General features: G+C 29.9%; 3 protein-coding genes across 5 annotated transcripts; 1 reads left to right on the top strand and 2 right to left on the bottom strand.

The window, feature by feature from the left end:
* Window positions 1–10,253: 10,253 nt before the first annotated feature.
* LOC106771051 (protein PHOSPHATE STARVATION RESPONSE 1) lies at window positions 10,254–14,113 on the top strand. Its single transcript, XM_014656939.2, has 6 exons — window positions 10,254–11,113; window positions 11,212–11,288; window positions 11,391–11,427; window positions 11,939–12,095; window positions 12,294–12,543; window positions 13,756–14,113. The coding sequence occupies exons 1-6, from the start codon at window positions 10,987–10,989 to the stop codon at window positions 14,047–14,049; spliced, it is 942 nt and encodes a 313-aa protein (XP_014512425.1). The 5' UTR covers window positions 10,254–10,986; the 3' UTR covers window positions 14,050–14,113.
* A 3,591-nt stretch (window positions 14,114–17,704) lies between these two features.
* On the bottom strand, window positions 17,705–22,280 carry LOC106769847. Of its 2 annotated transcripts, none has more exons than XM_014655626.2 (7): window positions 22,013–22,280; window positions 21,843–21,889; window positions 21,579–21,720; window positions 21,292–21,475; window positions 19,176–19,305; window positions 18,382–18,552; window positions 17,705–18,267 (listed from the first exon to the last, which is right to left on the bottom strand). In XM_014655626.2, the coding sequence occupies exons 1-7, from the start codon at window positions 22,125–22,127 to the stop codon at window positions 18,109–18,111; spliced, it is 948 nt and encodes a 315-aa protein (XP_014511112.1). In that variant the 5' UTR covers window positions 22,128–22,280; the 3' UTR covers window positions 17,705–18,108. The 2 variants fall into 2 exon arrangements, with proteins under 2 accessions (XP_014511112.1, XP_014511111.1); XM_014655625.2 differs by having other exon boundaries at window positions 21,974–22,276.
* A 1,227-nt stretch (window positions 22,281–23,507) lies between these two features.
* On the bottom strand, window positions 23,508–26,565 carry LOC106771059 (mitochondrial pyruvate carrier 1). 2 transcript variants are annotated; one of them, XM_014656953.2, is made up of 5 exons: window positions 26,409–26,565; window positions 25,043–25,153; window positions 24,871–24,925; window positions 24,646–24,781; window positions 23,508–23,844 (listed from the first exon to the last, which is right to left on the bottom strand). In XM_014656953.2, exons 2-5 carry the CDS (start codon window positions 25,133–25,135, stop codon window positions 23,805–23,807), a joined length of 324 nt encoding a protein of 107 aa, XP_014512439.1. In that variant the 5' UTR covers window positions 25,136–25,153; window positions 26,409–26,565; the 3' UTR covers window positions 23,508–23,804. The 2 variants fall into 2 exon arrangements, with proteins under 2 accessions (XP_014512439.1, XP_022641503.1); XM_022785782.1 differs by lacking the exon at window positions 23,508–23,844 and adding an exon at window positions 24,405–24,516.
* Window positions 26,566–27,300: the final 735 nt, after the last annotated feature.

The following is a 27,300-nucleotide window of genomic DNA, read 5'->3' as shown; positions in this document are numbered from 1 at the left end:
AATTATGATTAATAAGACGATAATATTGAAGAGAATGACACAATGGAAGAAGTTTATTGGGTGAAATAAAGTAATAGAAAATAGAGATTGTTTCTGTATATATCGAGGGAATATATAGATAGGTCCCATTTTCTTTGTCTCCATCTTCATGCTTTGCTTTTGTTTAATCCTTCAAGATACAGAATTAGGTTTTCTTTTCTTTTCAAACCTTATAATATGCTGTAGAAACTTCCAATATATATATATAATTCATAATCACCTAATCATATGCCCTTCGTGTCATGCATTTATTTTGGTAAGTTTCTTGTAATCTCTATATTTTATTCATTTACTTTTCTTATTAAAAATGAAAAACTGTTCATTTATTTAGTCTGTATATCAAATCACCATCGTGCTACACTCAACCTTTTGCTGTTTTCTTAAGTCATGCTGACGCTTATTGTGTGTCTAAATCACCAAAAATTTTCGATACTGCTGCCTATGTCTTAACCCTTTGTTTCTTTTAATTCTCAAACTATATTAATTAATAAGCTTTTTTTTTTCTTTTTTCCATTGGGTATGAATATATCTATCTTAATATACATGCAGACCTTAATTATCACACTAACTAATCTTAACATAAATTCCTACTATCACTTACTAGTAAAACATAGTTTTTTCACACTTAGATATTTATATCAATTCAATTCTATCAAATATAAAAAGAAAATAATGATAATTTTGTAAACAATTTTATTGTTATTATTTTATTTAATAGACATTAAAAAATAGACATTATGTTGATCCTTTAAATATAATTAATAATTTTTAATAAATACTTACTATATTCATAAAGATAATAAACTCTTTTATTACATAGTCAAATGGATATTGTGATTACTTTTCTTTTTAGTTTATCACGTTTATATTTGATTTATTGGGTGATATCCACATAAAAAATGAGTTTGAACAATAATAAAAATGAAGCTCAAAATCATGAGGTAAATGGTGAGATTGTGAATAACAGAAGCAAGCTATTCAAGATCTTAATTATGTGTGATCAATTAAGCAATCAAATCTAAAAAAAATTATATTTGGATCATAAAACTTTCTTTACCAATTTTAGAATCAATATAAAAAATTTCTACAGCAATTATAGGATCAATGTACAAAGTTTAATATTTTATATATTGAATGCATCTATACCTATTATCGAATTAGTATAAAAAATAATTTTTAATCCATGTAAAAAATCTATTTTGCACTGGGGATTCAATGTAACGGCACTCTATAGAGGAGAAATAAAGTTGAGTCACTTTCCTTCTTGGATCCTCATTGACTATTATGATTTGATCTGTGGGTCCCTTCCACAATGCAAAAATTTTAATAACACCATAATTACTAACTAAAGAGTAATTTGGTTTAGCTTATAACATCAGTAATTTATAATGTATATATTTGAGGACTGAAGCTCCTTTTGATTTTAAAAATATATTTTAACAACACTTTTTGATAATTTTTTTGACAATGGAATACGTGCCATTATTATATTGGTTTATTTGAATTTATGTTTAAAAAATATTTAAAACAGACCAATCATAAGCTGTCATGTTTAAAAAATATTTAACACAAACCAATCACAAGTTCTCACGTATGCGTTGTCAAAAAATTATTAAAAAAATATTGTTAAAAAAGGATTTTCATTGAAAAGATTTAAATTAAACTTCAAGCTTCAAGATTTTTAAATGTAAAATCAAATTTTCTAAAGCATGACAACAAAAAGAGAATCCAGTTAAAAAAAGACCACCTTAAAATTGAACAAGACATATTATATTTACAGGATGTAATGTTTTTGGAAAAGTGAAGTTTGACTAGGTAGGAGAAGTATTGGCGAAAAGTGTTGACAGTATAGTGAAATCAGAGAAACGTGTATTATACTCTTCAATAATGGAGTTCAAAATAGAAGTGTTTTGTCGGATGTAATTGTGTGTAATGGTCCCTTTATTTCTTTATCTTTATCAAACAGATTGTCAAAACAAAAGCATGGGGTCAAAACAATTTGTCTTTTGCCCAATTCCTAAAGCAAAAAAATGGTCTAGAAGCACCTCTTATTCATCAGACACTGTTATTTGTCAAACAATGTTTTATATAGTAACGTGCCTTGATTTAAGTGTTCCTTTGATAGGAAAAATCAATCTTAACGTTTGTTAGGTTTCCTTGAATGAAGGAAGGTATGGAAAGAATAACAATCAAGAAAAATGATTGTTTTTAGACAGTTGTAAATTAATTTTAAATCTAATTTAACTCTAAAAAAACGACTTGTAAGATAAGGTTTACACCTACTTATATATTATATATTATGAATTGACCTTGTTTGTAGTAGATTTAAGATTTCTAACACACCTCAATTTTTTATATTCATTTGATACTATTTTTATTTACTTTTTACTCTCTTCTTTTCTGAAAAACTACAAAAATTTATACTTTTATGACCATTTTACTCTTATATTTTATGTCAAATGAATGTAAAAATGTCTGATAATACCCTTACACTAATAAGGGGGTGTACATACTTTTACATTTATTTGACAGAGAATATAAGGATAAAATGGTTATAATTTATATTTTTTCAAGAAAGAAAAGAGTAAAAAATAACTAGAAATAGTGTCAAAAATTTAGGTCTATCAAATAATATTTTTTAATAAGAAAAGTGGGGTTTGTGTTTGTTGTGTGTTGTGTGTTATGGATAGATTCACGATCCTTTATTGACAATTTGGTTTTGATGGCAAGGAATGTGAAACCGAAATTAAGGTGTAGCAGGTTGTTCATTGTGGAAGAAGAACACGTGCGTCACTTTACCTTTTCTATGCTATAAACCTTGATTGACTTATGGCATTGCAGTGGCAGCAATTGGGTTAAAAGAAACTCATTAGGTGCATAATTCCAGAGATGCCCACATTTTCAAATTTTCTACTCTTCTACTGCATAAGCTCTATTACTTTCTACCTATAATTACCTGAATAATATTAATTTTTTTAGGCATGTGGGTGTTAGGTTTATCGAAGATGATGTTAGTTTTTAGAAAAATATAACACCAAAATTTATAGAAGAAAAGGTTTATCACAAGAAATATAATATCAAACATCACTCTAATCATATAAAAAATTAATATTATTCTCAAACTAAAATATTAATAATTTTACTTTCTCGTTTGTATAAAAATGAGACTTACATTCATGTTCAGATGCTTAATCATAAGTTTACAAAACTATATAAATAATAGTCATATATTAAAATTTTAGGACTTAATATGCAAAAAAAAGACGTTAAAAATTCATATAAAATACATTAAATAAAAACAAATAAATTTAGAATCCTTAAAACACTGTATTTAAACAATTATAAAGTTTTTAATTTTTATATAACCTCATAAGCCTATAACCAACTTAGAATGTTATACTTTAGCATTAAAAAAAATAAATAAAGTATTATAGCAAATAGCATTAATTATCTTGTAATGAAAGTTAAATGAATGGAGTCACACTTAAGTTTTAATAGTTAGATTATTATATTATTGACTAATAGTATTTAGAAACCAGGTCAAACCAATTTAAAGGATGAATTTTCATCTACTTTTTTCTTTAAATTCTAAATTTTCTCCAGATATAATCCATTTAATAGTTATTCGTGTTAAAAGAATTTATAAATAACTAACAAATTTAAGCTGAACCCGATTTCACATTTGATCAGTGACTCATCTGACAGCTTTACTCGACATTAATAATAATAATTTAAATTGAAATTTTGTACAATATTAATTTCTTTTACTTAATTTTCTTGTATTATAAAAAATCCTAATTATATAGCACTCAAAAGTATAACTTAGAACTCAGTATTTTTCCCACACAGAAGAAATCATAAGGAGAAAATAAAAAAGGGTAAAATTAGAGAAGCAAAAAAAAAAAATCGAACTTCTTTGACTAGCATAAGTCAATTTCCACAGAGAAAAAAGAAGAAATGGTGACAAGGTCTTGACGAATTTAGAAAAGGAGAAATAATTAAAGAAGATAAATTGAAAAAGTCAGACGAAATTTATCTTACTATTGATACCCTTTCTATAACCAAACTCACCGCTCTTTTTTCTTATTTTCTGACGACAAAAGTCAAAAACTAATAAAGTAGATTAGTTTTTGTGAAATTACAATGCTATTATGAATATAAATTAAGAGAAAGTAATAAGAGAAGAGTGATGATTAATGAAAAGAATATTTAATTTTGGTTGTAATTTAGTATTTTATTATAATTTTGATTAGAAAAATGATATTTTAACACTATTTTTTGACACTGTACACATGTCAAAATGTGATTGGACAATTTTAAATTAAAAAAAAAACTTTTATTTTTCTTTTCCAAATATACTCCTGCCTTAACTTTTTTAATGTAAAATCGTTTAATCACCTTTTAACACGTGTACAGTATAAAAATGGTATTAAAATATAATTTTCCTTTGGATTATAGGAAGAAAGAAAGTGAGGAGAGTTGGCACACGTGCCGAGGCACATTGACGGCAAAGGTTACCGGCGGCCTCGAGGGCAGGCAGGCCATTGGAGTGGAGGAGATATTTTGAAATGAATCCTGAAAATTAATAAAATTAAATATCGATCCCTGTAAATTGATAAATTATTCTTATCCTATCTTTATGTTGTCTGTCTGAGTGTGAGAGAGAGAGAGAGTATTAAATTAAATGCTGTTTGGACTGTTCCATAAGCCATGATTCGAATTGAGCAGGAATTTCCAGCATTCTCTTCCTTTACCTTCTGCCATTTCCATCATTATAACACTCTGACATATATTCAGAAGAGATTGAAGAGAGAGACACAAACTCTCTCCCAATCTGCACTTTCTGCCATCTTTTAGAACAATTCCTTCTGATTAGCTGAGAATGCCATTTTGTTTCTTTCCTTCCCTCTCTTATTATCCTCACCTGCTCCCTCACAACCCAAATTAATACTCCTTTTTTCTTTCCTTCATCAAATTCTCCTTTCAACTTTTCAATCTTTCTAATTTCGAATAATGATATTTAAATAATAACTTTTTTACAATATCTAAATATCATTTACATCTTATTACGTCATCAGGTTATAATAATATTTATGATTATTGTTATTAATTATAAAATAACAAATAAATAATATTTAAATATTATAAAAAAATATTTATTTAAATATAATTGTTTTTTATATAATTTATATTCACTTATATATTATAAATTTCTTTTATAATTATTTTGTTAAATTTTTAATATTGTATTATATTATATTATGTTTTACTATGTAATTTACTTCTATAAAAATTTTTAAATTGATATTTTGAATGTCTCGTCTAATATCTCAAATCTTAATATTTACATAAGTATAAACACTGAAACCAATTATAATCTCTGATGTTATAATACTTATAGTTTATCAAGATGAAAAATTATTGAGAATATATAATAATAATAATAATAATAATAATAATAATAATAATAAAACTTGAAATCGATTAACGTAAGAAATTAATATTGTGTTAAACTCAAAATTTTAAAACAATATGTTTATGCGTTTTCATCTTTATATATATTTCTTCACTTTTTAATTTTCTAACTTATAGTGAGTTAAAGTTTGAAGAAATCATGTTTCAAACGGAGCATTTGAATTGTTTAAGATTTGTATTATGATGTTGTTTTTGAAAATATATTTGAAATCAAATCTCTTTTTGCTGATTGTTTTTTCTTATATTTTTGTTCAAATAAAATATTCTCAAATAAAGAAAATAAAATAAAAATTCAAGTTTTACTCTCGTTATTGTTTTCATTCAAGTATAAAATATAATTAAAAATAACTCGTTGTTAGTCATATTTTCACTTAAGTCAAAGTAGCACCAACACTGTAACTCAATTCCTATATTTACTCAAAATTTGTTCAAAGGGAGACAAATTCTGTGAAAAGATTTTCGCTTATGATATTTTTTATTTTTTTAAATGTAAATTAATATTAATTTGTATATTTAATTATTAATTTTATTTTGTTTAAGTGAATTTTGTAGTATTAAAATGATTTTAAAGACTATAAAATTTATATGAATGTATAATCACATGAATGAAATAATATATAAATTATTATTTATTTTTGTATCAAACAATGACATTTATAATATAACAAAAATCTCTTTATAGTTTAAGTTACGTAAATTAAGATATTAGGTGGTTAAAAAATAGATTTTTTTTAATATCTTGATATAAATTATATAGTAATTATTATTTTTATGTATATATTCTATACACTTATTGTAAGTTTGTGTTTAATTGTCGTTAATAAATTATCTCTTCTATGTCCTTATTTTATGGTAAAAATTTATTTCAATAACTTACTTTATTATATACACAAACAACATAAAGGCCATAAAGAATTTATTTTGAACTTTTTTATGTAAATATTTATACATTTTTAAAATGTGAATACCTTATATATCATAAATCCTCTAATTTGTTTATATTCTGTTTCCGAGTGTTATAACATTATGTATGAAATAATTGATGATTATTTTATAAATAGATACTACGCTCTCAATAAATAAACCGTTTAATTTAAACATTTTTTTATATTTATTTATAGTGTATATTTAGCGTAATAATACTTCAGACACTTTTCAAATAAATGAATTTACAATATTTTTTATTTCATCAGAAAAATTTAAATATTTATAAAATTTGTAGTTTTATATTAATTTAAACAGTATCATTTTTATTCTGTTTATCTTTTCTTTTTAGTTTTCTTGTTTTTACTTTCTAATCCACTGCACCCACCCACCCAAATAAATAAATAAATTATCTTTATGTCGAATTATACGACATGGATTTTAATTTAATTAATATCATGTGAAAAAAATATCATATGTTTAAGAAAATGAATGTCAAATATAAGTGTCTCTAATTAATTAAAGATTAATTTAAAATATAATAATGTTAAGTAGTTAAAATGTTTGTAATTAAAGTTAAAGATTAATTTAAACTCTAATATACAAATTATTATAATTTTTTTTATTAATAATATAGACCGTGATATTAATAATTTTTAATTTATTGAAAATATATAATTTAGTTAATATAATAATTAATTATTTTTTACATAAAAAATAATTGTTATTTAATCATTTTTATCACATAAGTTATTGATTTTCAGTTGGTACGGTTATCTTCAGTTTTCAAATATATAATGGTTTGAAACTTACCAAATTTGCAATTGATTTGAGGATTTTGAAATAGACTAGAAAAGTGTTTTTGATGTGTTTAAATAAAGGTGCTGTTATGTGTATATGTTTTTTAATGTGTATATTTAATTTATTTACCTATTTATCAAATAAAATATTATAGAAGTACATTACAAGACATTTATTATACAGTTACTTGTATTTATTATTCATTAACTAGCAAACATTGACATTCTCACTCTTTGAATTTGAACTATTTTATTTCAATGAAACATGTTGGAATAATTTAAAAATTTGAGTATATAACTAACAAACACTCACTAAAATACAAGAATATGTATAAAATGAAATTTTGTTTCTGAAACCAATCATTAGGGACCTACCATACAATGAATAAGGATCAAGTTATATTAATCCAACTCAATATTCGACTAAATTTCTAATATTGTTACTTTTGACCTAGAATTTGCATAATATTTTGAGTTGACTTAAAGTTATAATTATTTGTATGTTTTATTTATTTTTTATTCAAAGGGGAGCTATGAAGAAAAAAAAAAGGTAAAAAGAGTCAAACCTTTTTGAGTTTATTACATTTTTCTAAAGTTCACATTTATATTTGTAAAATATTTATAACATTCAAGTCATTAATAGCTTTAGAAAAGTAAATACGAGTAAAAAATTCAGAATATACAATTTATTACATGATAATGTGAATTTATAGAATTTTGAACATAGTTAATTAATCACAACAAAAAATATACTTGATTACATTATGTAGGCTGTTGACTAACAAGTGTTACACAAGAAAAAAAAATTTATCTATTATACTAATAACAACAACAACATAATAATAATAATAATATACTCTCAATCTAAATATATTGAAAATCATTCATATATATTTTCTATTTTGTATAATTATAAAACTAAAAAATGATGAATCTTATAGAGTGATATAAAATATGACTATTAAACGAGCTTTTAAATCGAATTATACCTAGTTCAAATTTTCAAACATGTATTTATTTAGTCACTTGAGTTTTAATTTTATTTTTTTGATGTATGGACAACTTTAACACAATAAGTATGAAATTGAATTTCAACAATTGATTTAGTTTATTAAGCTTAAATTTTCGTGTTTCATAAGAATGGTTTGCTTAAGGTTCCTTTCACATGTTTTAATAAAATTATAATAATAAATATATATTTCAAAATAATGACAAACAAATTTTATTTGTTTTGTAAAGGATCAAATAAATTATTTAATTTAAATAATAAAAATTACAATTATATGTTATTTCTTGTGCATATGTATATATTATTTTAATTTATATGTTTACCAAATTAAACATAAAATTTTAAGTTTTTGACATTATTTTTTAATTTGAATAATATCACTATATAATATATAGAAACTGTTCAATTGGAGTAGGTTTTAAAATTATAAGACATATAATCGTTATTTTACTAAAACTTTAATAGAAGTGAATATTTATATAAAAACGAGAGGAATTATTAGTATCGTTTAATATACTCATATTTTTACTATAAGCATATAATTACTTATCAATACATTGATATAAGATATTAAAGTGTACAAAATAATGATAAATTAATAAAAACTTGAATAATGTATTTGAATAATGATAATGATCTGAGGATGATTGAGTATTTTTCTACATACATACTTAAATGAATCTGATGTTAAAAACAATAACCAATCCGTAGTTAAAATTAATTTATTTCTTTAAAATTTATAATATTTATTCTAAATAAACACCACTCTAATATTTTTTTTCATAAGTAATTGAGTGAAAAAAAGTATTTGTTTCCGGATTTCTCTTTCTAAGAAAATAGCTAAAGATGAAATAAAATTGTGGGAATACTGTAATATTCAATAAGTTTTATAAGTAAAGATAATAAAGTTGTAAATGAATTATTATAATATTATTGCAAATGATAGAATATAAATATTGAGAATATATAGTAAAGAGAGTTGATTGATTGATTTTGATGGCACATCCCAGCTGTGTAGATTGACAATAGTTCAGAGTTGAAATTCCACATACGGAATTCATCACGTTGACGTAAAGATCCTTCCAACGATCCCAGCCGTTGATTTACGATGTGGTAATTTCGAGGTGCCACCATCTGATTTATTTTGGTGTCTATTGGGATGACAAATTTCGTACGCATCTCATCTCATCAGTGTGCTGCTTTGGCTTTTTTGTAATTATTTTCTTTTTATGTTATTTTTCTCATTTTCCACTCTCACCTTAATCACTTCCTAAATTTTAATCCTTCTATTCTATATCTGTCTTTCTTTGACTTCTTTTTTTCTCTTTTATTTTTTTTCTTGACATGAAAGATATATTCCCTACGACCTTAACAGAAATGTCTAGTCAATAATTCACAAGTCCATTAAGCTGTTCAGATATACATTCTTCATAATTTTCTATATTTTTTTTAAAATTCTTTTTTTATTTCATCTCACTCTGCTTCTTCTTTCTCCTCCCAACGATGTGGAGCTTAAAACAAGGACATATTATTATTATATTAACATGCTTATATTCATCTCCAAAAAGTATATGTAAAAAGTTGTCATGGAATTGTTTGGAGTTTGAAAGAAGATGGAGAGATAGTGAAGTTAACAATTTGATGACAGAAATGAAAAGATTTTAGAGGGTTGAAAGTAGAAGAATAGGAAAAAGGTGTGGTAATAATAATAATATTATGTGTACTATTTCCCATGCACGTCCAAATGGCATTACAGGCAGTTTATTGCTTGGCACACAGGTAACCTAAGTTTAGATTAGGGCTGGAAAGAATGTGGGCCCCATAGAAAGGGTAAAATGGTCTGTGAAAGATTGCAGTGAGGGCAGATCTGTGAAATTATGTTGTGCAATAATGATCTTGCATTCACACAATGTTCATTCACAGAAAGGATAGTATAATAGGTATAATAGTAATAATAATAACTAAAAAGAAGAAAAGTATTTTCATGGGGTCTTACACAGTGATGATGACGACGTTGGCGTATGTAGCAGTGGTCATATTCTAATGAGTAAGTCTTTGTAGAGAGAGAGAGAGAGAAAAGTGGTGAGAGAGAGAGAGAGAGAGAGAAGCAAAGGTCAAAGCGAGGCAGTTGAGTAATTGTAACACCGTTGATAGTACCCATTATATTGGCAATTGCATAGGTGTAATGATTTCGTGGAAGGTCAGTGCAAACAAGATCAGAAGCCTCCTCGTGATTTTTATCTGAGAAAAAGTGTTTTGAGTTTTCTGCTTTTTGGGGATTTCAGTTTTGAGTTTGTAGTAGTTTCTGTTCCCTTTATTTATTTTTTAGTTTATCTGATTGCTCCATGGCAACTTAAAAGGTACAGCAACCACCGTATATATCAGGTATTATCAGTGTATGTGTGTGTGACTCCTAAGGAATTTGCAGACCTCTTACACATGTCTTCTTCGTCTTTTCATTTTCTCTCGTGATATTCCTCCTCTCTCTCTCTCTTTTGCCCCCTCTGCTTTCTGTTTGCGTGGGGAGCAAAAAGCTCATTCTTTTTTCTCTCTCTCTCTCTCTCTGATATATAAGACTGAGAGGTCCAAACAAACTAAACTTCTTGTGGGCAAGACGTAACCTTTTGGTGTTGAGGAAGAAACACAACAAAGTGAAGAAAGTGAAGGTCTTTTTTACTCAACCAAGGGTTTCGATAGATATATATATATCTATCTGCTTTACATAAGATCAAACTGAACATGGGTAGTTGTGGAAGAGAAGGAGCTGTAAGGCAATATATAAGGTCAAAGGTTCCTCGTTTAAGGTGGACTCCCGAGCTGCACCGTTGCTTTGTTCACGCCATTGATAGCCTTGGAGGTCATCAAAGTAAGTCGACTCGTTTTTTACTTTTGGATATTCAGGATATAGGATCCGTTTTCCCTGGCTATTATTAATTTCTGATATTTTTTTAATTATCTTTTCAGAGGCTACTCCTAAGCTTGTTCTTCAGTTGATGGATGTTAAAGGGCTCACAATTTCACACGTCAAGAGTCATCTTCAGGTTAGGAACGTTAGACAACAACATGGTTTTTGCTGATGCATGGTCATGTTTCATTTTCGGTGTTGTTTATTGATATTGGGTTTCTCTCTTTACACAAACCAGATGTACAGAAGCATGAGGGGCGACTTGGGGAGACAAGGTACTAACCGAACCCTCTTTACTGCAAAACATATGAACAATGACAGAGTCTTAATCTTTGTAGTTGTTCCTCATGACGATCGTGGTTCCTCAAGAGTATATTTCTGTCACGTATCCATGCCATGCGTGGGGAACTATAAACCATGCTTTGTGCATTGAATGCTGATTTTAGTTTCTTCTCTTGGTACATATTTGAAGTTAAAAAACACATCCTATGAACTCGCACTTATACACAAGTTGGGAAACTTGAAACTGAGTTGCACATTTATTAGTCTCTTCTTTACCATAACAGTGTAGGGAGAAGAAGGAGACAATGTCCTTTTAAATCTTCCTCTAATGGCATTTTGATGAAATCCACAACTTTTTTTCTTTTTTTTTGTTTTTTTTGTTCTGCATTCTTCATACACAACAAAGGTGGTTCGTTGCTGGCCATGTGTTGAAAGCACAAGGCATTAATTGCTAACATGTTTTTTATAATGTGTTGTTGGTAACTCGGTACGTGTATTTGTCAGGTAGGACACAGTCCCAACATAGGAACCAATCTTTTGAGGAGCACGATGATGGGTGTGTTGATGAAGTGAATGATGTTTGCGTTGAGTACTCATGTTCGAAAGCCATGGGAATAGAATCTGATTCCTTCTTCGGCCACAGCAATCTCCCTCCGAAAAGGTCAGCCTATATAGCTTTATTCATCTCTTTTCTCAGCTGAAATAATTTCAGACTTTTCAAACGTCAAAAATAAAGTGTGGGAAGAGAAGCAAAAGAGAGCGGTGTTACTTACGCTTGCCTTGATCTTTTGCTTTTCTGAGCCAACTTTTACTTTTTTACTTCTTTTTAAATTCCTTTTCGTTTGGATTCTCTACTCAGAGCAAGAATCGAGACGAGGAGTTCCATCTCAGAGAGTCTGCAATGCAGCCAAAGATTATGTGATGCAGTTCCAAATCCGTACTGTTTTTATGATTATCTGCAGAAGCCCATGGCTGAGCACAAGGGAATAAAGGAGTTCTGTAAGGCTTCAACATGGCAGACACAACCCCATTCCTCTCTGTTACTACCACATTTTCCCACCCTCACTTCATTCCAATCTCCTAACAACCAACAATCAGATTTCCTCCAGGTCTCTCTTCTCTTCTTTTCTTTTTCTGTTATGCTTTTAATTTATTATTTTAGGGTTAATTAATTGGAGTTTTACTTCCATAATACACATATATAATTATAGTCTAGTCTGCATTAAATGCTGATATTCAGTGTGAAACTTAAAGGAATGCAAAAAAGTTATATTCCTTGGTGGGATGCCGAGATGACCAATCCATAGGGTGGAAGCACTCCACTTTTGTTCAGTGTGATCTTACGTTTTGTCTGTCAAATGTGCACAGCACAGCTTTTGGGATCACGTTGTGTGTTAAATGGGAAACCGTTGGTTAATTTCTCAGCTGCCTATGCCTTTTCTTTCTCTATCTTTTATAGAAAAATACATTATTAAAGTATTAACTTTGTTCTGAGGTTGAAACAGGAAGGTCTTTTGTAGAAACTAGTTTTGATTTTGTTGTAAAGAAGAAAATGAAAACGTGAAGTGTTGTTGAACACTTTATGTAACATTTAATCTGGTTGTGGAGTGGTTAGATTGTTTTGGTCCCCTTTTGTACGAATTGAGATTGTGGTGGGAATAGAGGAGAGGGTGCTTGTGATTGTCCAAAATTTATCATAGGCTGCAATGTGGCCGAAAGGGTCATCATGGCTTCTAATTTATATTCTGAGTTTTTTCACATTCAGTGGTCCTCACAAATTATTGAAATTCTGACTTTGCAAATGGAAATTTATCTATGCCCTTTATTGCATCCATACGGATACTTCTTTTGAAGGTAGAGACCCCACAAGTAGGACTTAACCTCAACTTCTTTCCTCTCCATAAAATCCAAAACTTATAATTGCTCTCTCTGGATCAGAACAAAGATAAAGACGTCAATGTATCTATTTTTGTTTGATTATAAAAAATAAATAAAATAAAAATGTTAAATTTTTCAGTCAATTCAAATTTTAAATCTTTCTCTTTCTCTCTCCTTCCTTTCAAACTAAGGCTAAGTTTCTTCTCATCTGCACAACTCCACATAACATGTACTCATTGGTCAAAAAATGCATGTGGGGGTGTGCTTAATTTCAAAAAGAAGTATATTTGTTGTTGTTTCTTGATCTTCTTCCCTTTTCAATGTGTATATATATATGTCTTAGGAATAGTGGTCAAATGTGAGAAGCAAAAGAGTGTTGTTGTTACTTTGCAGAAGTGAGATTTTTGAGACACTGTTGGTTATGTGTTTTGTGGTGTTTATAGGTGACAACATTAAATGAAGGAAAGAGCAGTGGAAAAGGAGTTAATGTAGATGTGAACACTGAGACAGGTGAGGCAGAAGTTGAGGATGTAGGAGGGTATGAATTGTCATTGTCTCTTACATTGCCAAATCCTTCACCTCAGAGAAGTAATTGTTCATGTTCAGGCAGTGAGATCAGTGAGACAATCTCATCATGCCCTGCTGCAGGTTTTAGCAACTACAAGGACTGCTCTACTTCATCCAATCTAAATGAAACAATTAATTTAGACCTTTCTTTAGCCCTATCTGGCAATTGATTTCATCCACTATTGTAAAATCAATCTATTATACCCATAATCTACTCTCTACTTCTTTTTCTTTTTTTCATTCTCTTCACTAACAATTTTCCTCTTTTTCTCATTTTATTTTAATCCATTTCTTCACTTTTCTATTACATCTTCTAATATTAATATGCTTTCTTTTTCCTTCATCAACTTTCTACAAAGATCAATTCTTATGAGTTTCCATTACAAAATAGTACAAAAAAACATAACAAAATGTAACAGATTTCTAGTTGAATAACATCTGCAAAACATGACTATCTGTATAAGAAAAATTGAGACTAGCTAAATTGTAAGAGGCATGTACGAAATGCAAAGGTTGGATTCTAATGAGTTATACAATTGTCTTTAGATGTCTAATATGTGATTAAATAGTAATAACTGTAATCATTAATACCAACAAAAGCAACCCTTTTTCTTATTTGTGTTTTTCTATATATAGAAATATACGTTTTAACGACAAGATATAAATAATTTTTTAAAACTAGAATTGGGAAACTATGTACTATTTTCTAGTTGAGGATTTATACAATTGTTTTTTGTAAGAGGGATTCTATGATTATGTATTTGATATTTTAATTTAAATTTAATAAGGGTATATATATATATATATAAAATAAAAATAACACTAGAACTTCTATAACAAATTAAATTGTGACAACAAAAAATTATACTTAAAAGTGGCATAAAAAAGTTATAAAAGATTGTAGTTCCTATGGTATAAATTTCAGGTCAAGTTTAATAAAAAGGAAAGTGGTATAGTTCAAATAACAATAAAAGTAGTTACAAAAAGTTATATTAATAATATATTATATACAATAGTATAATGATATATTTTAAATAAAAACTAAAACTTATTTACAGGTGTTATTCCCATTCACAACATTAACTTTTTGAAATTAGAAATACATAAAATAAAATGTCAACATAAAATTTTTGAAATTAGAAATAAATAAAATAAAATGTCATAACATTGCAGTATACAATACCCGAAAATAATTTCTTTGTATTACACGATTTTGAAAGTTGATTGAATTACTCTCATAACCGTTCTAAGTAAAATCTATGGATAATGATATTTAGACAACATTTTTTTGACTGACAACATTTGAACATTGATTATGTGTCAATATGTGATTGGTCAAAAATTACCCCGCAATCAATAATAATAATAATCATAAATATTATTGTGGAGTAATTTTTGATCAATCACAGATTGACACGTAATCAATGTTCAAATGTTGTCAAAAAAATGTTGTTTAAATATCATTATCCAAAAGCATAAAATGAATGTGCGATTATATTAGTACATATTAATTCGTTGTTAATGTTTATCTAACGGAATGTATCATATTGAATTTTTTAAAAATATAAAATAAAAAATAAATGAGAAAAATAATAAATCAATGTATAAATATAGAAACTAAACATACTATTTAACCAAAATAATACATGTTGAAATAGTAAAACATGTGCTTTGCCTTATAAAATATTTGTAAGAAAGTTGGTTTTTAATTATTCTTTCACACTATTAGCTAAATTATTATGCATCGGTATTGAGTTATGAATATTTTGGATGACTTTAAGAGTTTTATTTTCCTGTGAAAATTCCATAAATTCAAAATTTTACTTTATATTTTGAGTTTTCAAATTCATTGTTTTTATGTTGCTTTAAATGTTTTTTAAAAATTATTTTATCTCTTTCATATATTTTAATATTCATCTCATTAACAATCATTGTATTATTAACTTGGATAATGATATTTAGACAACACTTTTTTGATAACATTCAAACATTGATTACGTGTCAATCTGTGATTGGTCGTAAATTATTCCATAATCAATAATAATAATAATCATAAACACTATTATGGAGTAATTTACGATCAATCACAGATTGACACGTAATCAATGTTTGAATGTTGTCAAAAAAATGTTGTCTAAATATCATTATCCTATGCTTTTTATGAGAAAAAACGAAAAAATAAAAAAACATTAAACATTATTGCAATCAAACATGCTATTAAGTGTATTATTTTTTATGACATTTTCTTTTACAAAGTAAAGAAAATATTTGAAAGCCATATATATGTATGAATAATATATTATAAGAAGAAAATAAAAATTCTTGCGACGCAAATCATACTGGTCCATTTATGTTGAAATAAAACTACATATTAATTGATAGACAGTTACTTTGAAGAGTTGTTTAACGTAAGAGAATTGTCATAGGTCCACATTGACCCTCTCTATAGCCATCGTCTTTATTTCACATGTTACTATGATTTGATTTTGTGGGAAAATCATTCTTGATGAACAGTGTTGTGCTCTTCCGCCAGTGAAAATATTTAATTCTCTGATATAAAGGTAGAGCTACATGCCAACACAGTTAAATTCTTTTGCTCTATCTCCATAATTCTACTGTTATTCTTATAATTAACTGCATCTCTGTCTCAATCTGACATTTAGATGTCAGGTCAAAGTCTGAAACAAAATGGGTAAAAATGTTAAATTACTAGCTGTAGCTAATAAAAATGTGTTGTTGGGAGTTTCTCACACCAGCTACATGTAGGGTTAGAAATTAACTCAGTGCTCAGTTTGATTTCTAAAGTAATGTTTACTTTAATATCATTTTGGTTTTTACTTGTTCTTTATCTGTGTATTTATCTCATATAAAAATAAAGTTAACTATAAACAGAAGCATGTGTAATTCAAATAAGGAGATAACTTTTCAATCATGTCTTTCGTAAATCAAGCACGAAATAAATCATGAATCATCGAATGAAGCTTGAAAGTAAATTGGATTACTTGAATTCATTCTGAGTCGTAGGTACTAGGTACCTGTGTCGCACTGATTCGAAGTAATTAACATTGTAGAAAAATGTGGTTTGCTTGTGAAATAGCATAATTTGGTTGGATAAGGGTGGCTGGGATTTTGACCAAATTTGGTTGTCTGGTTCCATAATGGTAAGGTTGTGAGCATGGTTTGTGGGAGAAATTGAAATGGTGACAAACTTCATAAATGAAAAGAAGAAGCTATCTGTTTAGGATTCTGACAAGCTACTTGAAAGGATTTTACTTTTAGACTTGCCATGTTTCATTGCACAACCCTTTATGTTAATGATAAATAATGAGATTAGACGCACTACTTGGCAGTTAAGCTTCATTTAATGAGAGTTTAAAATGTAGTTATTTTTTATTTATTTATTTATTAACTGTAATATGAGAAAAGTAATTATATATAAAGAATTGATAAGAAAAAAACGTAGAACACATTGATAGAAATTCTCGCCTTCCTTTCCATAATTCAGTTTAATGTAATGAAAAGAGACTACATACACATATATACAGCAGTCATGGATGTTCAAATTAACATATTTTGTCCTTAAAAAAATCAATAGCTATTCACTTGTGGAATGAAAAGGCAATTCTACAACTTAATTTACCAGTATCTACTGAACGATTCGATCTTGAATTCCCGTAGAATAAGGTTAGAGCTAGAATATATCATTTACATTCTTGACAAGACATTTTTAATGAGTACGAAAATTATCAGCACGAAATGGAAATAACAATACTCTTCATAAAAGCAACCATTAAAATGAAAACATCCATCATGCAAATGGTACAGTTGAAACTAATCCACACTGTCTTTTGTCATTAAAAACATCTCAATTTAATGCAGTACTTTCCATACAAAGAATGCAAGGGTTCTACATAAAACTTCAGAAACCAACGAGTATAGGAAGAAATGTAGCGGATAAAGCTGGACATGTACGACGAGTATTCAACTTGATTTCGCAGATCACATTTAATATTGAGATATTAAGATATAATAAGCTTAACAAAAATGGAAGGAGTGGAGAAAAAGTAGGTACTACAGATTTTACTTGTGATAAGTCAGAAAGGCAAGCTATTTCTTATTTGTAGCTGGTCTTTTTCCATTTCCATTTCCATTTGCAGGGTCATACGAAATCCAATAGATATAGCTTCTAGGATGTGTAACCTGACAAAGCAACATTGTCCACGCAGTGCTCATGGAGCTAAAGAGGCTTCCTTAGTATTGGAAGTCAAGGCTTTGATGCATAGTCGAGGCTTTGTACTAACAAGGTTGCTGGGGAGGACAGAGACTGCGACTATTCTGGACCCATTGGGTACTCCAGAAAGGGGTAGCAACTCAACAAGCACAGAGAGCTGCAACGCCAGTGCTAATCAATGCTTAGAGTATATATAAATGCAAAATACCAACTGCATAAAGGAAAATACCAACAGCTATAAATAGTTCAAGGTAAACAGTACGTCTTTTACCTCTGGAGACCTGAGATCCACTACTGAATCTTCCACAACATGATTGACTGCAGACGCCACCACACCAAAGCATTTATTACGGTCCAGCAAACTAAATGCTTTAGAATCATTTGAATTTCCCTTCGCAGATGTAGTTTCTTCAATTCCTCTTCGGTTGAACCCAACGGCAAACTACAATGGCAGTTTATAATTATTTTCATGTCAGATTGATAACCGATGTTCATCAGATCTAAAGAATGAAATTTACCAAAATATAATTTATCTCTGAAAATCTGAACATAAATATATCACTAATTCATATAGAAATTATTGTCTGAAACTTAGACTATAATTGTTTAACAAATCAATTCATTTACAAATCATACCGTGTTTATATTTTCATTATTTGTACAACCCAAACATGCTTTTGATTATATTTAGGTATAATGTACTAAATATGTTTTTTCTATTAGAAAGTTGAGAAAGCTCCAGAATGTGCAAGTCTTTGGTTGACAATCGAAACAAAATCTTGGCTCTGGCTTCAGTTGTCATTGACACATAATCGGTAAGGATGTTTAGAAGCTACATGCAGATAAATAAATATTCGTCCACCATTTGCGATCAGGTTTATTGAAATTCAAATTTTAATTAAAATCTGGATTCTTCTTTCGTGGACAATGAGAACAATGAAGTGTGTGTCGTGTGGGGGGGAGAAGGGGATCATGTATCTCAAGTGATGAAATGAAAATGGAAACCAAAGTTAGCTTATGCACAGCATGGCTGATTTTCAGTTAAAAGGCAATACTGTATTGGACCTTTAGAGGTCGTTGTAGTTTGTCCTGCTTAGCAGCTACAAATTTTTTAACAAGCATTGATACTACTTCTTGTAGTTCTTTTTCGTTCAAACTGCAGGTAGCCTGGATAGGGAAAATGCGATGACACCAACTGCAGTAGAAAATATGCTCACTGTTAGATAAAAAAAGGAAGGTACAGAAATCAGACAGAAGAGCTTTTATAGTATACATCCACAAGCCTACATATGTCCACTCAATAAGTATGAAAAAAAAAAAGAGAGAATACAGGTAGAATTTGCGTGTCCACCCATATCTGCAATCAATCAACATATCAGCCATTCTAAAGCTAAATCTGCCGTTGTTAGAACTTGAAAGTTCAATAAACAGAAACAAACAACAAAATAGCAGAGATGGCAGCCTAAAAGCTGAGAAAAACAAAAACGGATGAATTTAGAATAATTTACAAAGAACAAAGAATTGTACTATTCTTTAAGTTGAAGTTATAGTTTTAATCTAACAAATTTATAGGCTACTAGTTCGCTTTTGCAAAAGCTAAATCCACCTTATGGGAAAATCAAATAGGAGGGAAAGTTGTCCGGAGAGAGGAATATTATTCAGATCTGTATAGAAAAATTTTATAGGGAAAGGGGATTATATTGTTTTCTTTCAGATAAGAACCTTGGTAGAACCACAACATAAAAACTAGTCATTGTAATTGGGTAGCTTGGGGCCTTGTAAACCCCAAATAACAATCCAACATTTTCAATACGAAACTCAAGGCTAATACCTTACAATTAGATTCTACCATCAGATCAAGTTTCACAGGCCTTTGCATCCACATGAGCCATCTGTGCACGATCCCTTTGATTAGCCTCGAGTGAGAAAGTTCCATTACCAACTGATAAGAACTAAATTTTAGGAATACTGATCGGTTGGGCCTAAAGTGGCTAAAGGATTATATTGGATGGTGCTTTATTGGAAGACCAAAACCTCCATTGATGTCAACCATGGTTAAGGTTGGAGTAACTTGCTGACTTCTCTGACCAACCGGCCCCAACCTTCACCTCATCCAACTATGCTCGTGGGATTCCATCCAGCATGGTTCCCCTCCCCCCTCCCCAGGCAACCATGCTACCCTCACCAAATCAAATTTCCCTTTCCCCCACTATATATACCCAATTCCCATTAACATATCGCCCTCCACCACTATACACCACACGAAACACATTCCTAACATCCATCCCCCCACCCATTCAACCAAATATTTCAGTTTTCGTTCCTTCCTCGTCAGTCTGGCTCTCCATTCATTCTAACGGGGAATCTCAGTCAACACCTTCCATATGCTATTTTTTTCTTCATGTCACTCAGTCAACATCAGTTTGATATTTTTGAAATTCAGAACAAACTAACCACATCACACCCACTCATCAAATATGGCACGTGTCCCCTCCTAATTGCATGACATGTGTACCCCTCCATGAATTCTAACCAACTTTCTTATACCTATTGGACATTCACTTCTTTTGGTGACTTTTTTCCCCCCAACAAGCATTCCAAGGTGACCTCCAAACAATCTGATTATTTTAACATTTTAATTTTTCTCATCATATCAGTTAGGTGATGTCCCATGAAGTCTTTGGCTCCCTTTCGACATGCCCACGCCTTGATTGCCCTAACAAAAAACTTGAGTACTTGACCATCCATTTGCCACTTAAATGATAAGAGGAGATCACAAATAAGTTAAGTTGTGAAACTGGAAATGGAACAAGCAGGTGAAGCAACAGAATATTACAGAACCTTAGCAAGGGGCCTGTCTAAGGATTACAGGTCAAATGCATCCATCAAGCCGCATTGTGTAAAATATCAAGCTATTTCCTTTTCGTTAATCAGCCGGTAGGTCAGATTCACAAATGGTCGATTGGTTACCAAGTTCAGCAACTTCATTACCACTTTCCTATCAATCAGGTCCCCTTGGACCAACATCCCCGGCTTGAATTTTCAAAGTTCCCCCATCTTTCCCTTTGATAGCAAGGCAATGGGGGACAGAACAAGTTTACACTACATCTAGCATCATTTCCATGCTAAAACACTAAACAAATAAAACATTTGTAACACAAGTATGAGCGAATTTACTTACCCCAACAAACTTCCATTCCCAGATTCCAAAGCTTGGATGATATTTGAGACAATATTAACAGTGTCAGGATGTGTGTGACTGGGAAAGGTAAGGAGAAGCAACCCATTCCTTGTGAGCTTAACCAAAGAAAGATCAGTTACTCCATCTCTGTCTGGTCCTGCTTTAACAGCACTTGAAAGTTTACCTGCCATCAGAAACAATGAACGTGGCTGGCTGTTTAATAAAATCCTATCACACAACATTCCATTTCCCAAAACTGAGAAAAAGGAAGTAGATAAACTGAATACCATCTCCAGAGTCAGCAGTAGCAGACTCAGTTTCCTTGATATCCAAACATTCCTCACCAGCATCATCAATCAACTTCCGTCTCTTGGAAATACTATTCTCATTAAGGTTGTTTGAAGAGTCAAAATGACCCGGCTCAACGAACTGTAACAACAATTATATATGGGTAATGAGACAGAAAGAAGCCATTTTTCAGTAATTTTCACAAATAAGGGAATATTTATGTTAGGAGGTTATTTTCAGGAAAAAAGAGAAGTAAAAGTGACCTTACGAAGGATGGCGATTGCTTCTTTTGTGGCGCTCTTCTCTCGCTCTGCAAAGAGAAAAAGAAAATGAAAAAAATGAAAGGGAAAAGGGAATGAATGAGAAAAAGAAGATAATGAAGAAGTAACTGAACTGAGAGTGCAAGTGATGAGAAATCCAGAGTGAGAGTTACGAAGAAGAGAAGAGGGAGCGTTGTAGTCGAAACGAGGAAGGTTGATAACCGCCGCATGCTGCTCCCATGGACTCATCGTCTCCTTCTCCACTCCCTCGCTTTTCTCTTCCGCCATTCTCTCTCTCTCTTTCTCTCTTCCAAAAACTCTTTTTTTATTAACAATGAAAACTCTTCATGTTTACTCTGATCAATCACAAACCCTTCTGCACAAACCCTTCTGCACAAATTCTGTGTTTCTTCTCAAATTCGAATAATTTCTTGAGTGTATGTACTCCAAGATTAAAGCCTAATTTTTTTTTCTTTTTTTTTTTACTTTTCATTTGATTTTACCAAACTTTTTCTGTAGTCCCTAAATTTAAAAATATTATCGTTTGGGTTTTGCTTACTTTAGAAAAAAAAAAATTATATATCAATGTATGTTTTGTAATATTAGGAGAAAAATTATTTTAAAGACAATAATATTCAGTATACCAAAATTTAATTTATTTTAATGAATTTTTTTTTTGCCTTGTTATATATTTGTATCTATCCTACCTCTCTCTTTTTTTTTTCTATCAAACATAGCTAAAAAGATATTTAACCATACCTGTAAAAATAAATAAATAAATAAATAAAACGTGTGCAAGATATTTATTTTATCATACGTCCAATTACGAATTATTAATTTTAGCCTTTTCAAAATACATCGATAATTTAAAGAATTTTTTGAACCTTCTTTCGATAAAAAGATGGCGTATATAATCGTTATTAAATCTTATAGAAATAAAATATCTAAAAATGATAAATATTACGATTTATTATCTATTGATACTATAAAATAATTATCATTAGACTCTTTTTATAATCATAGTTAGGCTTGACTCTTTTTCAGTAATATAATATAAATTAAAATGCTTAAAACCCGACACGCATTAATACTAAAATTTCATTAAAATATACTAATACTAATAATATAAATTCAAAATGATATTTACATTTAAATTGTCAAGCAACTAAAAATTAGTCTTAGAAAGATAATTTAACAACGACAATGGACTTTTAGAGTGAATACAAAAGCAAGAAAATAGAGAATGGTGCAGACACATTGTCTCAGCAACATGACAGTGTCCTTTTTTTGAGGTGAAGTTGTAGATGCCATTTCAAAAGAAACATCCACCATCCCTTACTCCAACTGCAACAAAGTATCACTACAATTATGGAAATAGGATCCGTTTGGTTTATCACTCATGGCTTAATCTTTTATAAGGGAAAGGTACAATTATTGACCACTTTTCCTTTCTCTCTATTCTCTCATTCTTTGACACCTGATTTTCCAACTCCAACAACTAAACCAAAATTTTCATATTTATTTGATGAAGTGACATGATTTTCTTGCTAAACCTGAATCAGAATTAATAAAAGTTCTTATATTGAATTATTCAAAGTTAATTTATAAATTAAACTTAATTTTTATATGAAATTATTTTTATCTTAAGAACATTAACGAAAGAAATAGTCACAGTACAATCCTCAACACTCAATTTTAAGTTAGTAGTTTGAAATTGAAATGAATTTCAGAAATAGACAAATCTGTTTATGCTTTAAGATTAAAAAATCATGGGTCAGTCAATATGTTGGACATATAAAACCCACCCATGCCTTCAAATAATTTAGACTTCTGCTTAACTAGGCCTGAATCCTTAGCAGTTTCCACAAGGCCCTTCTTACCACCACTGGTCACTTATTCAAACGTCGACGAGTTCAAATGCAAAATCTTTTAAATCACTACACCGAGGAAAGCGTTATCATCATGTTACTGAGATGAAGTTTCCTCCTTCTTATCAGACAGATGCCTTAAAAAGAAAATGCGAACTTTATCAGTAAACAGTATATCCAGCACTCCATTGAACTAAAAATAAATATATGACAATGCTTCAAATATTGCGAAAAGGAGCACCCCATATTGCAAAAACAATTACAGAGAAAGATATATTCTTAATCACACTCTTCTTACATTAGGATTAGATAAAACTTACGCGACTCCCACTAAAATACACGAGCTCTGTGTAGTAAGAAATACTGGTGATGTGTATCAACGTCAATGTAACATGGATTCGGTAATCATATGATATTTGTTCTTTATTTCTATAATCATAATAGAAATTTATGCAATAAATTTACAAGTCTATGTATTTTAAGAAAATTATTGTTTTGCCATTGGAGTTTGAAGTGGACAGTTCGCTGGTACGTGTCATAAAAGTGTCGTATGCAGGGTGTTCATACCTATCGAACACAAGGACACACCATTTGTGAAGTGTGTCCGAGCTTCATAGGTCAGAGTATTTCTAGGTCTCACACTATTCAAGTAGAGATTGAAGTCGTAATAAATCATAATAAATCAAGAGCATGGCCATTTTCAAATATTTTCATTGCACAAAGTATGGCCGATTAATATTAGGCCTAATTTCCTAGTAGAGCTTGTTAATTGAAGAAGCTTTTTCAAACACCACACCCCTGGTGACGAGCTAAAAAAATACAAGAGGAATGCATAACAAATACAAGTTAAAATAGCATTTGTGATTGCAGAGGGCAGCAAATAATAGAATAGAATAAAAACATAGTAATTTAGTTTCGCTAATATGCAAGCTGCTTACCCCTCTGCCCTTGCCCATCGAGAGAATTGATAAAGTTGAACAGTCTCATTCGAGGCATGACAAGCAAAAAGTAGATAATTGCGTGGCTGTACCATCCATGCAAATCTCATGAACAATGCTGAATAGATACACATTGCTGCAGCATCAACAAGAAACAATAGATGCAATAAGCAACCAACTGGGAAAAGGTTTCAACATTTTGTGGGACAGAGATGATAGATAAACCTCCTGTCATGTTGCCAGAGATCATTTCTGGAGGTTTCTTCATGTCAGCCAATCCCTTTTAACAAAGATTAGTTTACAATTCAAAGATTAAGACCAATGTATTACAAATAACTAGTCGAGTGAATAAATGAACTTCTAACAATATAAACATATGATCATGATAGAAACTCACAGCTGCCACAAATCCCCAGTTGGCAACAGGTCCCCAAAAGTGAGTAGTTTTGGGACCCATTGGACTGTTCCAAAATGCTCTGAAGGAAGCCATACAATACCGGTGCTACTTCTGATTTGTCATTACAAATTGTAAGATGACTTCAACACAACAGAAATATAATAACCATGAATGTAAAATGCAAATATTTATTTAATATTAAAACCCGCCAAAGTAAGATGTGAAAGTAAGGTGGTTTCTCAGAAAAAGACTAATGACCATGAGCCCTCCTTCTACTTATTCAATAACATCCCATGGCATCATACAGTTATTCTACTCACACAGTTATTCTACTCACAGGAAAGAAGAAACAAAGGTCAGCAATCATTCACTACATCAGGGAGTGCAGTGTAACAGTTCTATGAGACCACCAAGTCTGTTATTGGTGGCTAGCAAAATGATGAGTTGTTTATATACTGTTTGGACAAACTTTTTCATAACCTCCTGTCATCTTATAAAAAATAAAATAAGATGAACAAATGAATTGAATTTCATCCACTAGAGATAGTTTATGTATAACTTAAACTTAGTTTTTCTTCATGCTTTCTTCTCCTGAAAGGGAAATCCAAACATAACAATAATTTAGTAATAATCCCGAAAAATTATGTGCTACTCTTTCAATCATTTGATCAGTTTTAGATTTTCGAGATCCTTGACAACGGTTTCGCTAACCAAACAAAGTCATAAACCCTGACCACAACAGATTCACTGAACGATAACCACTGAGAGGGTAAGCAGAAACTCCCTCTAAATGATTGTTCTCTGTAATGAGCAAAGCAAAGGTATGACTATGAAGATCTTATCAAACATTTGTCAATACAAAAGCATGATTTCTTCTCTTCCCCTATCCTTTCATTTATTTACTTCCCGTTTTAGCGTGCAATGTCTAATGTACAATCAGGCAACACACCATTCACATGGTACTGTTACAATCCCCTCCATTAAAAATTAAATAAATAAAAAAAACATAAGAGTAACGGTCTAGATTCAGCCAATCAACAAAATGATGGAACAGAGAATGTTGTATAATAATAAAAAGGGATTCAATTAGGTCAAACTGGTAAGTGTAGTTTATAGAATGAATTTCAATAATTACGCTAAAGAATGAATGAGATGGAGAGAATTAGGAAGCTGAGATATATCAAGAACTTGAATTAAAGATAGAAGGAGAGAGAATCGCTGGCGATGTTGATTGTGGGAGAGAATGTTGTATTATAATAAAAAGGATTCAATTAGGTCAAATTAGTATGAGTAGTTTATAGAATGAAAATGAAAAATTATTCTCATGAATGAATAAGATGGAGAGAATTGGGAAGATGAGAGATACCAAGAACTGAAGAAATGAGAATCGCCTGTTCAATGCGGAAGAGGACAGCGCCGGAGAGTCAAATCTGGAGGAAGGCTTTTTTGCTTTTGATTTAACAACTCTTACCTCTTCAAACGCCATCACTATTTGCGTTTCACCACTTTATGGAAGGGGAGAAATCATACAATGTACATTACAGTTTTTTGTTTTGTTTTACACCTACTTAAAATTAATAAAACCATATTTTTATTTTTAAATATACTTTTCTTTTTTGAATAATTAAGGAGAAAAAATAAATATATTAGACCAGTTTTTTTTTTAATTTTTATTATTGTATTTGGAATAATATGAAGAATAAAAAAGTAGACTTAAATTCATAAAAATATTTCGTATAATGTTATTTTTTATATGGGCTTAATACCTCTTTTGTTCCTCGTATTTGTATGAAAATCTCAGTTCGGTCCTCAAGTTTTGAACTGTCTCAATTGGATCATAATTTTTATAAAAATGTACACATTTTACCCAACCGTTAACTCATCTCAAACGGCGTTAAGTTTAGCTGATGTGGTATGCTGATGTGTTGGCTTGATCCCTTCTTGGTCCTCGTATTTGTGTGAAAATTTCAGTTCGATCCTCAAGTTTTGAATTGTCTCAATTGGGTCATAATTTTTGTAAAAATGCACACATTTTACTCCAATCGCTAACTTATCTCAAATGTCAGCTAAACTTAACGCCGTTTGAGATCAATTAACGGTTGGGGTAAAATGTGTGCATTTTTACAAAAATTATGATCCAATTGAGACAGTCCAAAAATTGAGGACCGAACTGAGATTTTCACATAGGATCAAGGGAGGTATTAAGTCTTTTTATATATTGATAAAGTGAGCTAAATATTTTCTCAAATAATAATATT

Source organism: Vigna radiata, chromosome 8 (assembly GCF_000741045.1).
Source record: "Vigna radiata var. radiata cultivar VC1973A chromosome 8, Vradiata_ver6, whole genome shotgun sequence".
Lineage (NCBI taxonomy): Eukaryota > Viridiplantae > Streptophyta > Magnoliopsida > Fabales > Fabaceae > Vigna > Vigna radiata.
This window is presented reverse-complemented; position numbering and strand designations above follow the sequence as displayed.

Bases quoted from the DNA above. Each gene is read 5' to 3' on its own strand.
- LOC106771059 (XM_022785782.1), bottom strand. From the start codon at position 25,135: ATGGCTTCCTTCAGAGCATTTTGGAACAGTCCAATGGGTCCCAAAACT. The intron at 24,782-24,870 runs GTTTATCTATCA...TTGATGCTGCAG, and splicing joins CTCTGGCAACATGACAGGAG to CAATGTGTATCTATTCAGCA. The intron at 24,517-24,645 runs GTAAGCAGCTTG...GTATTTTTTTAG, and splicing joins CGATGGGCAAGGGCAGAGGG to CTCGTCACCAGGGGTGTGGT.
- LOC106769847 (XM_014655625.2), bottom strand. From the start codon at position 22,127: ATGGCGGAAGAGAAAAGCGAGGGAGTGGAGAAGGAGACGATGAGTCCA. The intron at 19,306-21,291 runs GTAAGTAAATTC...TTTCTACTGCAG, and splicing joins GGGAATGGAAGTTTGTTGGG to TTGGTGTCATCGCATTTTCC. The intron at 18,268-18,381 runs GTAAAAGACGTA...CTGGCGTTGCAG, and splicing joins TGGATCTCAGGTCTCCAGAG to CTCTCTGTGCTTGTTGAGTT.
- LOC106771051 (XM_014656939.2), top strand. From the start codon at position 10,987: ATGGGTAGTTGTGGAAGAGAAGGAGCTGTAAGGCAATATATAAGGTCA. The intron at 11,114-11,211 runs GTAAGTCGACTC...TTATCTTTTCAG, and splicing joins TAGCCTTGGAGGTCATCAAA to AGGCTACTCCTAAGCTTGTT. The intron at 12,096-12,293 runs GTCAGCCTATAT...TTCTCTACTCAG, and splicing joins AGCAATCTCCCTCCGAAAAG to AGCAAGAATCGAGACGAGGA.